The sequence below is a fragment of the Perca flavescens genome, chromosome 11, assembly GCF_004354835.1.
Source record: "Perca flavescens isolate YP-PL-M2 chromosome 11, PFLA_1.0, whole genome shotgun sequence".
In the NCBI taxonomy this organism is placed as follows: domain Eukaryota; kingdom Metazoa; phylum Chordata; class Actinopteri; order Perciformes; family Percidae; genus Perca; species Perca flavescens.
The window spans coordinates 18,476,444-18,493,021 of NC_041341.1; the positions used below are offsets into that span (position 1 = coordinate 18,476,444).

The 16,578-nt window shown below is 39.8% G+C and overlaps 1 protein-coding gene across 1 annotated transcript; it reads right to left on the reverse strand.

Annotated features, from left to right (window-relative positions):
* Positions 1–2,703: 2,703 nt before the first annotated feature.
* morc3a (MORC family CW-type zinc finger 3a) lies at positions 2,704–14,104 on the reverse strand. Its single transcript, XM_028591270.1, has 20 exons — positions 13,541–14,104; positions 12,096–12,168; positions 11,050–11,182; positions 10,604–10,830; positions 10,160–10,316; positions 9,643–9,790; positions 9,153–9,281; positions 8,933–9,052; positions 8,729–8,826; positions 8,484–8,591; positions 8,272–8,400; positions 7,409–7,483; positions 7,185–7,227; positions 6,920–7,000; positions 6,677–6,797; positions 6,536–6,592; positions 6,381–6,468; positions 5,183–6,299; positions 3,629–3,831; positions 2,704–3,487 (listed from the first exon to the last, which is right to left on the reverse strand). The coding sequence occupies exons 1-20, from the start codon at positions 13,577–13,579 to the stop codon at positions 3,313–3,315; spliced, it is 3,321 nt and encodes a 1,106-aa protein (XP_028447071.1). The 5' UTR covers positions 13,580–14,104; the 3' UTR covers positions 2,704–3,312.
* Between the last annotated feature and the right edge of the window lie 2,474 nt (positions 14,105–16,578).

Here is a 16,578-nt window from a genome sequence, read left to right on the forward strand (position 1 = left end):
CTAAATGTACTTTGACTTGTATTTCATTGCAGACAATGGGAACACAAAATATTTAATATTTTGTCTGGTCAACTTAATTTCATTTGTAAATATACATCCTTTCCTGTCATTCAGACCTGCAACACATTCCAAAAAAGGTTGGGACAGGAGCAATTTAGGGCTAGTAATCAGGTAAATTGGTTAAATAATGATGTGATTTGAAACAGGTGATGTCAACAGGTGATTGTAATTATGATTTGGTACAAAAGCAGCATCCAAGAAAGGTCTAGTCCTTTAACAGCAAAGATCGTTTGTTTGCCAACAAATACATGAGAATATTATTGAAATGTTTAAAAACAATGTTCCTCAAAGAAAGATAGGAAGACATTTGCTTATTTCACCTTCAACAGTGCATAACATAATTAAAAGACTCAAGGAATGTGGAGGAATTTCAGTACGTAAAGGGCGCAAGCCTAAGCTGAACAACCGTGATCTCTAATCCCTCAGGCGGCACTGCATCAAGAATCGTCATTCATCTATAAGTGATATCGCTACATGGGCTCAGGACTACTTTGGCAAACCTTTGTCAAGTACCACAATACGTAGTTACATCCACAAATGCCAGTTAAAACTGTACTATGCCCTATGTTAACAGTGTCCAGAAGCGCCGTCGACTTCTCTGGGCTTGGAGGCATCTGGGATGGACCATCACACAGTGGAAACGTGTACTGTGGTCAGATGAATCAGTATTTCAGGTATTTTTTGGGAGAAATGGACACCGTGTGCTCCGGACCAAAGAAGAAAAGGATCATCCAGGCTGTTACCAGCAACAAGTCCAAAAGCCAGGGTCTGTCATGGTATGGGTTTGTGTCAGTGCCCTTGGCAAAGGTAACTTGCACTTCTGTGATGGCACCATTAATGCTGAAAAGTACATATAGATTTTGGAGCACAATATGCTGCCTTCAAGAAGACATCTTTTCCAGGGACCTCCATGCATATTTCAACAAAATAATGCAAAACCACATTCTGCACACATTACAAAGTCCTGGCTGCGGAGGAAGAGGATACGGGTACTTGACAGGCCTGCCTGCAGTCCCGACCTGTCTCCAATAGAGAATGTGTGGTGCATTTTGAAGCGCAAAATGCGACAACAAAGACCCCGTACTGTTGCCCACCTTAAGACTTGTTTGCAGCAAGAATGACACCTGAAACACTTCATCACTTGGTGTCTTCAGTCCCTAAACGTCTTTTAAGTGTTGTGAAAAGGAATGGCAACATTACAAAGTGGTAAATGCTTTACTGTTCCAACTTTTTTTGAAATGTGCTGCAAGAACCAAAATAGAAATTTTGTTTTTTGAAAAATAAAACAATAAAAATCATGAGGAACACATTAAATTATGTGCTGTTGTATTGTCTGCAATGAAATACAAGTCAAAGTACATTTAGAAATCACTACTTTTTTTATTTGTGTTTTCCATACTGTCCCAACTTTTTCTGATTTGGGGTTGTACATGAAAACATAGATGACATTTAAAATAAGCATTTGTTTTCGTGTGTCTGTGTGTCATGGTTGCTTTGTGTGTCTTGTGATACTGAATACATGTAATTTGTTCTCTCTCACCAAACACATCTTGAATCTTAATGAGGCTTCCTGAATAAACACAGCTCAACATATGCACCCCAAAAATCCCTTCACCGTCACATGCCGAACTGAGTGAAATACATGCCTGTCAAAATCTGATATCTATAGTTTTAGGTATCAGATACAAAGATGACAGATGGCTTAATTTATCCCTTTAGGTTTTAAACTTAAAACAAAAAGTAAAGAAATTTGTGTTTGGTGGATTATTTCTCTGTGGTAACAATGTTTTTTGGCAATAAATCTTATACTGTTGGAAAGCCTGTTTAGTTCCCTTTCAAGTGGTGCCCAATTTGTAAGGAACATGCATTTGTGGGATGAGCAGCAGCCCAGAGTATGTGGGTTGCACCCATGAAAAATTTGCCAAACAGCTTTTCTTTGCCGTTGCTACTGATTCTTGTTTTGAGCTTCTGGTACCCAACCTGACAATCAGGTGCCTGATTCTGCAACCGGTGGCAATCCCATATCTCCACAGTCTGGGACCAAACTCTATCCTCCAAGATGACAACACTCACCCCCACGGGTTTAATCAGAGACTACCTCCAGAATGTAGGAGCGGAGAGGATGGAATGGCCTGCCAGCAGTCCTGACCTCAACCCCATTGAACACTTGTGGGATCAGGTTGGGCGTGCTGTTCGTGCCGGAGTAACCAACTCAACCACATTGGCTGACTTCCAACAAATTCTGGTTGAAGAATGGGATGCCATCCCACAGCAGTGTGTGACCAGCATGAGGAGGAGGTGCCGGGCCGTGGTGGCTGTGTATGGTTCTTCCACATGCTACTGAGGCTCCGGTTTGTGAAATGAATAAATTGTTAAATTGCCAATATGTCTTGTTTCTTCAAACCTCAATCATCCAATCCACCAAACGAGTCAATGGCAGAATAAGCTGTTTGGTATTGGCAGAGAAGATTTGGCAAATTTTTCACGGGCGCAACCCACATACTCAGAGATGCTGCTCATTCCACAAATGCATGTTCCTTACAAATGGGGCACCATTTGAAAGGAACTAAAAAGGCTTTCCAACGGTATGAGATTTATTGCCAAAAAGCATTGTTACCACAGAGTAATAATCCACCAAACACAAATGTCCTTACTTTTTATTTTAAGTTTAGTTTGTGTCACTCAGAAACATAGTCTAAGACTAGTTAGAAGCTAGACAAAATATAAAGCTGGACAGCCCTAGTTTCTAAGTTTGTTCAATCAGAAAGGTTCACAGAAGGATACCAATGATAATGTGCCATAGAGCATTTAATCACAATGCAAAGACAGGAAATATAAAAAATATATTAAAAAGACATATATCCAACATATGCTTCAATTCAAACCAAAGAGAAAACAGTCAGGTGTCAATGTCAATCATCGACAAATTTGGATAAAGAGCCTGTTTGTTTGGAAAACCTAGACAAAAGTTTACTTTCTACCCAGAAACTCAAGAGCAAAGTAATCGGCTTGTAACATTCATTAATGTAAAGTACACTGTGATTATATTGTATTTAATGAGATAAAGAAATAGTACTAAGCTGCTCATAAGTGTGTTGAATTCATGGTTTATCAATACAAAAACTGTAAAAACATATTTACACACCTTAAAATAAATTAGACTAGATTTCCCACACTCATTCTGTATGAATTATTTACAGGTGGAGGGCAACACTTAAGTCCAGGATGCTATGATTTGTTTACTATATTTATTTATTGCTCCGTCCCTCTGTTCCTCAGCACCACTGGTGCGATAGCATCCACATCGGAGAGAACCTGTTCTAGGATCTCATCAATTACATTACACTCATAATTCACTTGGTCCAGTTCCAGAAAAGGCACGAAGGAGACGAGAAGGCGCCCAATGTTATGCCTCAGCTCAATCAAACTGAGGAGAGGAGAGAAGCACAGAGTGTAAAATCAGATTTACATTGTTATTCTGCTGGGTGGCTAAATTCATGAATCAGATGAAATGGATTGTGATAATTCATGCAACATGTGAGAGAAAGTGATTTTCCAACAATCCAACCTTCGAGATGCATCTGAGCTTGAATCTATGCCAGAGTTTGCTGTCCCTCCTGCCTCCTCTGGATCGGTTTGTACAGTAGAATCAGTCACTCTGTGTTGAGTTGGGCTTCTCTCTTGTGCGTTTTCCCTCTGCTGCTGCAGGCTCAACCTGAGCTCTTCACACTGGGATGCCAGGTTTGCCTTTTCCTCCTCCAAACTGTTCAACTGGTGGCAGAACACAGTGAACCACAGGAGAAACAAAAATGAATAAAGGAGGGAGGGTAGGCAACATTAATAAAATAAAGGTACATCTACATGGCAAAGCAAATAAAGTGTATAGAGAGAGTAAATTATACAAAAGACAATGATATATAACCATACAACCTTATATAACTTAGTTACTTTGTTTTACATTAAGCGCACAGTCAGATTTATGTTCGGCTTTGTTGTTATATTTTTAGGATGAATAATCTCAGCTCAAAAGTCCATTCTGTAGCCTTTCGGTGCTTTCAACTTACTGTCTTCTAACCTCTGCCAAAGCTGATATAGCTTATTCCTATGTGCCATTGAGCGCCACAGTTTCCTCAAAACGACTGAAAACACATCAGTGAGCCACATGATTGTACTGGTTGACGTTTCTTCATTACGATAAACATGGGCACTTTAGGTTATGTTGAGCCAATCTCGGAAGTCGTAAAGTACTGAGAGACTGTTGGCTTTGGTCTTTTTATGGAATTTGTTGGCAATAGGAAAAATAAAGAGTATCACCAGGCTTGTACTTTTAAGTCCCACTTCAGACTCATTTTAAAGTATGTAAAAGTACTCTGTTTATGATCAATAATTTGGTTTACCCACATAAAAAGTAAAATAAAAGTATGGAAAGGGACTGGAAGCACATGTACCCTTTCTCCCTCACTGAGTAATTCTGGATCAGGCTTTGCCCTGCCCACCGTGCTCGTGCTTGGTTGAGACTCATTCAGTGACAACATTTAGCATCTACCTTAGGTTGACCGGTAAATGAAAGGAAAAAGAGCAAAAAAGAAGTGGGTTAAAAAAAAAAAAAAAAAAAAAAAGCAGTGCACATCTAGATGACTAGAAACAGAGATTCAGCCACAGTTTACATGTTTGAGCCTCACGCTGGGTTCAGACAGGAGGATGGCCGTCTCACGGTGCCCCATGACATAGCCACCTGCTCGGGCAGCCCGCTTGCAGAGCTAGGTGAGCATGCGGTCTGCAACTATAGTTTGTTCGCTCTGTCTGAACCCCGCCATCAGTCAGATCCAGACAGACGTGAGTCTGTTGTGCACTAAAATTGGCGACTAGCAGACATATCAGAATGGTAAGTGTAGTTAGCATCTTTTATTTGTCTATGTTGTTTGTGTGTCAGCCCTAGTTTAAATCTCAGATTTCAGACTAGTGCACAGTCACCTCCCCCTTTAGAAGAGGAATGTGAAAACACCTCTGTATTGACAAACTTTGCACAAATACAAGTCAGTATAGTCAAGGTAAAACATTGTAGGGGACATAAACTTAAAAAAAAACACATTTTTGAAGGGAGGGGGGCTGGAACACTGACCTGTGAGCGCAGTTCATCCATCTCCTTGTTTCTTTCATCCAGCTTCCGGATGAGAGAGTCAACTTGCAGTGCAATCTCATCCATGTCATCACCTTGGGCAGTACTGGGCTCAGTGGCTGCCAGTAAAGCCTCTTTGTCCTTAATCAGTTCATCTACTTTCTGTTTTGCCTTCTCAAACAGACTTTTGTAGTCTTCCCCTTCCTCAGTTTTCTCCGTCTGGCTGGCCTGGTGAGAACACTCCTTCTTTACATTGATCTGAGACAGCTCCTGCAGTCGGCTCTGCACGCCTTGCAGCTGGCAGGTAAGTGTATGGACCTGCTCTTTAAAGGAGTCCCTTTCCTGAGCTGTAGCCTGCATAAGCTCTATGAGCTGGTCTTGCTGTTCCTGTAGCTCAGTCCCACTGGGGTAGGGAAGTGGAGAGTCTCTCTTTGAACAGGAAGGTCCAGCATCTTCTTCACTATCCAGATGACACATCACGCCATTCTGAAAGGTCTGCTTTCCTTGATTCTCACTGCGAGCGTCTCCGTCTCCGCTCTCTTGCTTAATAACGCTTTGCTGCTCAACACTGCAGACACCCATGTCTACACCTGAACTCTGTTCTCTACCTCTTTCATTAGATGTACTCTGCCCTGCTTTCTCCTCCACTTCAGTTTGATTTTGGACCTCTTTTTCCTGCTTCACTTTGGATACTTCTGTCTGGGTGGTGCTGCTGGTCACCCCTGTGGAGGGTACTGGGGAGGGACTGGTTGCCACAGCAGCAGACCTTGCCAAGCCCGTTCCTGCAACATTCATCTCCGAGGTGTCATCCACTGCAGCATCATCACTGCACTCCATCAGCATGCCGACATTAGCATCACTTTGCTCTTGTTCTGTCTTCACTTTGTTCAAATCAATGTCTAGCTTTTTGGGCCTGGGGGCACTGACAGCCTCCAAGATACAAATGTCATCATCAGTATCATCATCATCATCATCACCATCATCAATGAGCACTGATGGGGAGCTTACTGGGCTCACATCCACTAATGTGGATTTATTAGAGTTACCACGATGGAAGCCATTCATCTTTTTAGGTCTTTTGGGCGTTGCATGGGGTGTAACAGGCTGTGATCTTTTCCCCCTGCAGTGCACACAAAGCACAATTAATATACTTCTTAAACAAAGTAAAATGGATAAGCTCAGAAACAACACAAAGTCATACCTCAGATGGCCTGTTGACAGTAAAGCTGGCGACAGTGAGCATACACTAGAAATAACTGGAAGACCACTGCTACTGGAGGGGCTGCAAGCTAATGAGAGAGAAAAATTACAAAAAGCATTTTTCTCTGAACTCTCTCTCACTCTCAATTCTCTTACCGGCTTGTGAAAGGATGGAGGATGTCAGTGGAGAGGATTCAGCTCTCACAGCACCCCCTTAAAAAGAAGAAAACAGACATTTTTCTCTGAAGAATCTCTCCCTCACTCTCACTCTCTCTAACACAGACCACATTTTCTTACCAGCTTGTGAAATGGTGGAGGACCTCAGTGGAGAGGATTCAGCTCTCGCAGCACCCCCTTGTGTTAAATTAGTGTTTAACCTACTCCTTGGAGTAGTTGGGATGTAAGGGGAATCGACAGTCTGGCAACAAGTACAATAAAAACAAAAACATTTAATTTGCAATTATTAAATATTCTCACCCCATATCTACCTTCTGCAATGTATTTATTAAAACTTCTGTTAACACAACCATCATTCCCAACCTTTAGCCGTTTCTGGGCCTGTTTTTGCCTGGAGAGATCAGCCAAACGCTGCTCTTCCCTACGCTTTCGATCCTCCTCAGCCTAGAAAAACAATTCCCAAAAGCGCTATTAATCACATGTCGATCTTCATGAAATCCAAAACCAATATTATCAGAAAAATAACTATTTATTCCAAATCATGCGGAGGTGTTGCATGGTACCATGTGGAGGAAACTGCAATAGCATGCAGAAAATGACAGGTAATTTACAGCATATGTGTCCTTACTTTTTGTCTTTCCATCTCTTGTTTCTTTTTGTCTTTCCTCTCCCTGTAAAAAATACATCACAGAGATAAGGTTAGACAAGTCACTTCATTTACTATGCTCAGTTAATATATTAGGGCAGATTTGGCAGCTTTATATAAAAATATGCTATTCTTAGTAAGTCTAAATATTCCATTTATTTCTGGGCGAAAGTTGTGACAGTGGTTTTAAATGAAATGGGGCTCACTGTTGTTTATAGGTTTTGCAGTATGAAGGTTGCTCCTCATCAGAGTCCACAGGCTCCTGCTCTGCCTGGCAGCTCCTGGGAGGGCAAAATAGATAGAGATTGAAAACATCCACTGAGTCCGAGCTACATTCGGGTTACACAATTTTTGACAAAATACAATATCAATAATGTGCATGTGTTTTGGGTACTTCTAGTTGTCAATACACAGAGAAATGTGCCAAAAGTTGGGGGAGTATTCATGTTAAATGATGTTTTGACCTTTGCTGTCATAAATCTACTGAGCCATCTCACAGGTGACACTGTTAACCTAAAGTACCTTTAAAGCCAACACACAGTGGCTGGCTCCACTGGGTTGCCATGTCCCGCACAGTCAATGCAAATAGATGCAAATTCGCACCGGGGGACGCAACGTCAAGGCACAGTCGCACAAAGTTGAAAAACATGTTCTCAGTACACGATACTGCATTTGTGTGGAGGCCTGCAGGACATAACCAGCTCCAGGAGACCATCCCCCCCCGACACTATAAAGACCCTTCAACTGGCCGACGACATGAATGCATTTTTACTGCAGGTTTGATAGGCCCACATTCACACCCCTCACCCGCTCTGACATCTAACAACCCTATGCACCCTCAACAGACCCAGACGGCACGTCTCCCTCCTGCCTGAAAGCCTGTGCTGACCAGCTGGCCCTCATCTTTACACAGATCTTCAACAGATCATTGGAGCAGTGTGAAGTTTCCTCCTGCTTCAAATGTTCCACCATCATCTCAGGTATCTTTTTTCCCATTTGTATTGGCTTATTTTATCACATGACATTACGATTATTGCAACAGATTTTTTTCTAATAAGGCTCTAGTTACCTGAACTGAGGATCAGGGTTCATACGGCAGAACCATTTATCTGGTAGCTTGTTGCTGTCGATCCCATCAGGGAGTTTGCGCCAGCGCAAACAGTCATCACACTGCACCCAGTTTTGATCTGGTTGCTTCCTGAGGACATAGATAGAGGCAAGTATGGTTAGACGAATAAACGTGTAGAATACATCATGTCAATCACTGCAAAATGTACTAACTTGGTATCTTCCACTGGTATGGTGCTGGTTGGATCCTCTGTTTTTCTCCTGTAACATATTTCATTCCAGTACTCCTCCAGTTTGGTCCCCAAATTAGTCATAGTTTTCCTGTACCATGAAATCCAGTAATTTGATTAAGACTACAACAATATTTTTTGTGTGAAAGATTCAAACTTACAGAAACTCATTTAGACCTTAAATCAGACCAATGTTATCAAAAGAGAATGCTGCATTTGTGCCAATACCTGTACTTATCAGTCTCATTAAAGCTCTGTTTGTTGTGGGTCGGTTCCAGAAAGTAACACTCTATGACCCCAATGACCCCAACACCTTTGTTGTTGGCCTGCAGAAGTCAAAGGTTCAGAAGCACAAACACTGGATAATACCATTTAGAAACCCTTGAAAATATGTGTTATGAACAGACAAGCTGACCAAAACAACTTACTTACCTTGAGCTGGCAGCCCACACGTTCATAGGCTTTGATGAGCCGATTCTTGTGATACATCATAATGCCATACTGGTCTTTACTTTTGGTGTTATAGCCAAAAGTGATAGGAATGCGTTTGGTCTAAGACAACATTTAAGGAAAACTCCAGAAACATTATCTGCGCACATTCAAATTGTCCCAAATTAAATGCATTTATTAATACTTTGCAATGAAAGGATACAAGGAAAGTGGGCTTGTAGTGGTCTTTTCTGACGAAGGCCAGACTCTTAGCAATGAGCTGAGATTTCACCTTTTGACCACGTATGATGATCTGCATTATAGGCTTCAGGTAGAGAATACTGCAATATGCCTACAACCAATAAAAACAAGTATCAATTATTTACTCATGCAAATCGAAAGTGAGATCAAGAGTCAGTATCAGAACTGTAACAATTCTATGGTGTTTTTTCCCCAGGGACACAACACAGATTACCTGATTTTTTATTTTTTTTTTTGTTGAAAAAACTGACTTAAAACTACATATACTACTTGAAAAATACACAAATCTGTGAATGTGCAAATGTGGTCAATGTCAAAAGTTCAACTGCTGTAAGCGTAACATTAAAGAATTTGTGACGTTGTGGATAAGGCATAAAAAAAAAAAAAAAAAAAGATACCTTATAGGTTTAATTAAGAAATTGTTTGAAGACATGCACATTGCGGCTCCTTACCCGTAGTGAGTAAAAACTCTCAGGTATGTATGACGTGACAATGTCTGGTTGTTGAGAAGTGTCTTTCATTGATTCGTAGATATCAGATGGTATTCGGATATCGTAACGATCCTTGGCTAAATCAAACTCTGATGTTCCAGTTGATGTCCTGTTGAAATCATAAACATGTACGTATATAGGTGAATGGGCCCCCATCACAGTGAGGTCTTTAAGTTTTCTAATCTCCCTAACATTGGGGATTCTTGAACACATGGAAATACCCCACTAGAGTATTCTCTATTATAAGCCAACAGTCTATCCTCCTCTGGAGCCTAAACCTGCCGGTCTCTAGGGCTAATGGTAATGTTCAGGAGCATGCCTGCACATAGGGATCTTTCTCTTTCATTTAAGACAATTTTTACTTTCCGTAATGTTCTACACTGTACAAATCTGAGACACTTACACAGACTAGCACCTTGTTTCTGGAAAAAACATAGATGATGTATTGTTGATAATGTTGTATAAAGTACAGACAGACCTGCGGAGATTCCAGATGATGATCCGAGTGCCAGTTTTCCCTATGGGTGAGTGGGCACTGATGGCATCGATCTCAACGAGCAGCTCTTCCTGTGTCTTGAAAGGGGAATAGCGCAGGATGTCCTGCAGACTGGCTTTGTGCTCCTCTTTTACACTGAGTAAAGTTGAAGTTAAGGACAACTTGCAATATAAAATTAGGACAAATGGAAATATGACTGGTGTATGATTGAGATGTGCTACTCTAAAACAAGTCAAACTGATACAAAATCTATGTAGAATTTTATCCAGCATGAACAACTACACTGGTGAATCCAATCTTTGAGTATTATTCAGATTTCTCTACAAGTTTACTGGAGTCCTCTTGTACCCAATCCAGTTAACAAAACAGAATATTTTCATCATGTCAATAAATCAAGATTTACTTAATACAGTAGACAAAGGATATACTTGTTTTTCTCTCTCCGTTCAAAGCAGACAATAGGAACACTTATTTGGTTAGCACCAATCTCTTTCAGGTAGGTCTGAGAGAGCATCCCAACACATGACACACTCTTTGACTTCGAAAACACGATGGCGTCTTTGCCGAGACGCATGGATCCAGACTTGAAACCGTTGCCATACATGCCAATTGGCTTCACACCCTTTAAAGCAGTCTTGTCACTGTACCCAAAGCTGGTGGGGGGGGGGGGAAGAGTGCATATATTCTTAATTGAGTATATGAATTACATCATGATCCATACATGAAAGTAGCATCATATGCAACATTCATTTGTAAAGGTTTTAGGCAGTGGTCATTATGTTTGCCAGTAGTGGCAGTGCAATGTCAACATCCAGTGGGCCATAACACATTTTCCAAAATTTCCAAAAAATACCAAGCAGCCGTGTCTGTACCTGAGCATCTTATGCATTGTTTCATGGTCCAGTCCATTTCCGTTATCCATAAAAGTGAGGCATTCTTCTTTTTTGACCACAGTCTTATCAATCCAGAATTGTTTGGCACTGACATCTGGATCATAGGCATTGTCTGTCAAAAGAAACTATTTTTAGGGGCAACTTAAATTCACATAAAAATCTCAACCTCAAAGTGTTGCATGTGGGTAGGTGAAAATAATCATTTTAGCGACTGCATCTTTCTTCTTATTGCACTGCAAAGGAGGATTAGACAGTGTACTAAAGAGTAATAAAAAGGTATTCTCTGCCTCTTAAGACAGCCTTTTATACTACGGAAATCTCAATCACACCTGACAAAGAGTGTGTACCCCATAGTTATCCTAAAAAAAAAAAGAAAAGAAAGAAAAACAATAAAAGTTGAATCAGAAAACAAAAACTACAAATGTACTGCCACTGCCCACTTTTTATACAATATATTATTGCTGCATTACCTCAGCATTCTAGTGAGGCATCAGCTCTATCACTCTCTACCTGAGCTCATCGCTATTCAAAAAGCTTTCACGCACCAGTGAGAGAGGTGATTTAAGCATACATTGAATCATAATCTGAAATATGCTGGTTTTTAAATGTTTAATGTAAAGGGACATTTAATTCAGCTAAATTCCTCCATAAATACATTAACAAATTCAAACCTTTTGGAATATTTATTAAGTAGTGACACGATTATCATTACTACAACAACATTGTGAGTGGTTAAATACATTGGCAACCACTGTGCATCACTAAGTGTTTTGTCTCAAAACCAAATTATAAGTCTTTGGGAGTATTGTGAAATTCAAATGTTTGTTACAGGTTAATGTAGTTGGTGGGTTGTTTGCTGAGAAGAATCTTGGCGTTGAAAGAGATATTTAAAATGTTCCTTTCAATTTGATGGAAATCTGTCCTGGTTATGGAAAAAGTGTGGGCTATAGAGACAGACAACCCTTCATGCTCAGCTTTCAAATAATTTGTTTTCCTTGAAAATACAACATATGATGATGACTCACCTATGAGCTCAGCTATGGCGCTGAAGGGCCCGGTGTGGCTAGTGGAATTGGTATGAAGAAATTTAGGACAAAGCTGCAAGTTGGAGAAAATTACACAATAAATACATAAAAGTGGCCTTATTTTCTCCCAATCTATTCAAATTCAATCAATGTGGCCTTAACTCAATGCAGTGAAATGATGATTAAAGTCTCAGAAAGTGATTTTACCCAACATATTGCGAGCATTGCGCTTGTCAATCAGTATTGTATGACTAATGGTGGTCGTTGCCTTCATATAAATAGCACAAATAATGAATGTGACTTGACTGGCAGTCATTACTGAAGGTTAAATCTGTGGTTTAAACCTAGAGTAACTCTGATCAGGGCTAGTTTGCACAAGATCCCCCAGAGTAAAATTGTAGTCTTAAATGTGTCAACATTTTGAGAAGAGATGCAGTGCATTACCATTTGTATGCAAGTAAAATAAAGGATTTCTGAAGCAGAGAATTAGGGTTATGGGATCAACCTAAAAAATATGTCTCTTGTTCTGTCAAACAAAAACAAAAAAAAGATTGTAATTCATAGCCCTACCAATATAATAAGTAATGCACTTTTGACACTTTACATAGATGTGGATTATAGTTATAGAAAATCTGAAGCTAATGATCTGTAAACTGAGTCTTAACGCTTGTGTTTATGGACGGCAAATTATTCAGTCTTCTTATTTTGGGTAATTTCTGCTTTTATCTGACATGTGAGGAGAGATGGGAAATGTGGGCAGAAAGAGGGGGGTGACATGCAACAATGATCCCAGTCAGAGTACGCCCACAGTTTAACTATGAACGGCTTACTGTATGGCTACTACCAGCCGATGTCGTATGCGGTCTGGAAGGAGAATTGAATGTGAAACAGTTTTGTTTTCCCATAATGTGACGAGTCACACGTGGTGTTGACACTTCTGTGATGTGGTGTTGTCAAACTTTTTGTCCCACAGCGTAAACAATGAAATGCAGGAAACGTGTGGGAAAACATTTTACTTTCCTTGTGTTAAAATGACACATGCGATTGAGATTGGCCGTTGTCGTTTCAAAAAGCAGTTTGCTCGGTGCACGACATGTAACGTTGTTTTCTTGATTAGCATACAAACTGAAATAACAAAAGAGTAGCTCGTTAATTAGCGAACCGGAAGTCAAACCCCCCTGACAGTGCAGCTTCGAGCAGTGATATATTTGCCAGAATGTAGACCTTTACTAGCATTATACTAACGATTATACGGGTTAGCTGAAATGCAGAGCTCTGCAGAGAGTCTAAAGGCAAGAAGGTAATTTCAATCAGTAACGTTATGCGTACGACATATTTAACCTCTTTACCCACATGACGTTAGCTATAACGATAGTTGAACCGTTGACGTCATAGTATAACTGTCATAATACAAAATAAAAAAACAATGAGTAAATTCTACTCACCGTACTGAGTGGGACACCGCGGTCTGTTTGTGCCGCCATCTTTCCGTACACGGATAGCTATAGGCGGAAGACCGACCGAAGGAGACGGTCGGGCGTTCCTGTAAAGCCCACGTGAGTACAGGAACTGCCTAGAATCCTCAGACGAGCTTTGGAGCAGTGATTGTCACGCTTATTTCAATAATGTACCCTCTTTGAACAGTTTTTTAAGCCATGTACCCCCTAACCAGCGCGAATAGTTTTTAGTAGAAAAACAAAAGGAAAGTCAAAAGGAGGAACAATACAGCGATAGATTTACAAAACAACTGCAACATTTAAAATTATTTTTTTTTTTAAACAAAACCTTGGGGAAAGACGGAAGAAAGTAAGGCAAGAATAGGTCGAAAATAGTAATACAAACTAAGGAACAAAAGAAAGAATTGGTCAAAACAAGCGACTCAAAAACCTTCAAAATCAGGGACAAAACCTTTGAAAAAAAACCAGGAAAATGACAGTAGAAGGAACTACAGCCTTGTAACTGAAAAACATTTTGCAAAAAATGTCACGTACCCCCTGCAGTCCTCCAAAGTACCCTTAGGGGCACACCACACATACCATCTTTGAAATCCTTTAGTAGGCTACCATGTCAGAGACGGACATGGCCTTGCCAAAGTATTCAAAAAGTTTAATTAAATGAAAAAACCCATGTCCACCAATGTGATGAAAATAAAGCATAATGTATGTCATGAGTTAGAATTTCAAAATAATGACTTGTCATGACCTGGCTCAAAGGTATTACAAAAGGTGGAGAACACAGTTTGCTTAATAAAATCAAATTTATTTAAATAAACAAAACGGTAAACATGCAATCAGTTTATCAGTAATGGGTGTAGTGTATGGGTGTGTGTGTAGGTGTATCAATGTTAGAACACAAAAGTAACTAAATCCAAACAAACCAAGCAACCTTGAGGAGGGCGAGAGAGAGTGACTGCCCAGGCACTCCTATTTATGGACATGTGAGCAATCAGTTGATCCAGGTGTCAATCATCAGTCCTTATTAGCTGATCCCCAGATCCCAGCAACCAAAGGGACTTACAGGTCTTAAGGCCTAGGAGCCGTCACATGACTATATTATCTCAAATAGTGATACACTTTATTAAAATAATGAGTTAGTAATCAAGTCTTTTTTTTTTTTTTTTTTTTTTTTTTTTTAGATATACAGTATCTAAAAAATAATGATGTGATTTTGAGTAGACTTATTATTTTGGGATACTAAATCATAAATTGGAGAAAGTTTCTCATTTTAGATACTATCTCATTATTTTAAGAAAACATGACATTATTTAAAGAAACTAACGTCATTTTTGAGATACTAAGTCATTATTTAGAGAAAGTTTCTAATTATAACTTACAGGATCTTTTTTTTTAATCACTTTTCTCAAATGGGCTTCCATAAATATATACAGACCTACAAAGGGATTTGTTTTATATGGTTACTGAAGAATATATTTTGTAGAATATTAGTAAGAGGCCTTAAGCCACATTGACCTTGCTTTTTCTGTTTCAATAGGCCTGGGAGTGATAAGACTTGTGGAGGGGGCAGCTGGACCGGAGAAGCACCCAGGAAATATTTGACACAGTAACAAAATTTACTTTGGTCAGAGAAGCAGAGAAAACAATAGTCTAGTCATGAGGTTTGCGCGAATTGCTGTGAGAAACCGGACGTCTGGAACAGATGCACTGATAAGCAGCGGTGTACCCTGTGGAAGGAGGAAACCTGAAGAGGATAAAGAGAGAGAGGGAAAGGTCAGGTTGGAAATTCAGAATTCTGAAGAGACTGTTGGCGTTAGGGTGAGAGATAATGGTCTTGAAGGAAATTTGATTCCTTATGCATAAGTTGTATTTTGCTTGCAATATCATTTACTAAAGTTTGTTATAGACTAACTGAACGAATCCTGTGTATTGATTTTCCGGTCTAACATTCAACGAACACAAAACTTAAAGGAGCAGTATTTGAGGTGACCAAATTAGAGTCAGAGAGACTCTGGCCTTTGGGGCCAGACCAGAAGCGGTCAAATTTTATCCTTAAACTGCAATAAGAAATAATAGGAAACCGGGAATGAGGGGTCGCAACATTTGTGAAAAATGGGATGAGTTATGTATGTAATGTAACGAACAGAACCTTGCTTAATAGGCAGGCGGCCATGGAGCGAGGGAAAGAGAGATGCACAGCAATAACATATGAATGGCATTTATAGTAACAGTAAAGATAATAGAACTATGACTAATACTAATAGTAGCAGTGGGTGTAGAGCAGGACCAGGGCAGCAGCTGCAGCCATGATCCAGGTGACAAAGTGGGTACAGAATATTGTAATAAGTATTCAGTGGAAAATTGAACCCCAAAAGGTTGCATGAGAGACTCAAGGACACAGATCATCTAATGGTGTAAAATGCCTAAAATTTTGGAGATGAGGCGGAACTTCAGAGTAGCCCACAGAAGGAGGGGTTTCATTAAGAGTAAGAGTGATCATGTTAGAGTTGTATTTATTTCAAACAGCTTCTGTATTGTGCGTATGATACAGTGAATTATTGCACTCTGCCGTATCCAGTATGTCTTTGATTATTGAAGACTTTTGAAAGGTGTATATATATAGTTATTATTGAGTTATGAAGTCTGGTGAAGGACTTGAAGACTTCTGGCCCAGTTGAAGTTTTTTTATACAAAAGAATCAGTACAGTACAAGCTTATGTTGACATATTGTGTTAATCTTCAAGGCATATGAGTTCAGTTTTTACAGTTTTGGGTGAATAGGGAATGTTAAGGCTATGTAGACCTATGTAGTCTAAAAAAATCAGTTATACCTCAATGGAGATTCATTATGCCATCCACAGACCCCCGTCTGTAGAAAAGATTACAAGAGAAACCCAAACTGGTACCAAAGTGTACAATAGTAGAAATAGATTATATATTGACCAACACAATATGTGGGCAGTTGGAATCAGGGATTGAAACCGCCAATTTGATTAGCTTTGTCACAGCTTTGAGTCCCATAGCAAATT

Bases quoted from the DNA above. Each gene is read 5' to 3' on its own strand.
- morc3a (XM_028591270.1), bottom strand. From the start codon at position 13,579: ATGGCGGCACAAACAGACCGCGGTGTCCCACTCAGTACG. The intron at 8,401-8,483 runs GTTAGTACATTT...CTATGTCCTCAG, and splicing joins ATACCAGTGGAAGATACCAA to GAAGCAACCAGATCAAAACT. The intron at 7,001-7,184 runs GTAAGGACACAT...TTGTTTTTCTAG, and splicing joins AAGAGATGGAAAGACAAAAA to GCTGAGGAGGATCGAAAGCG.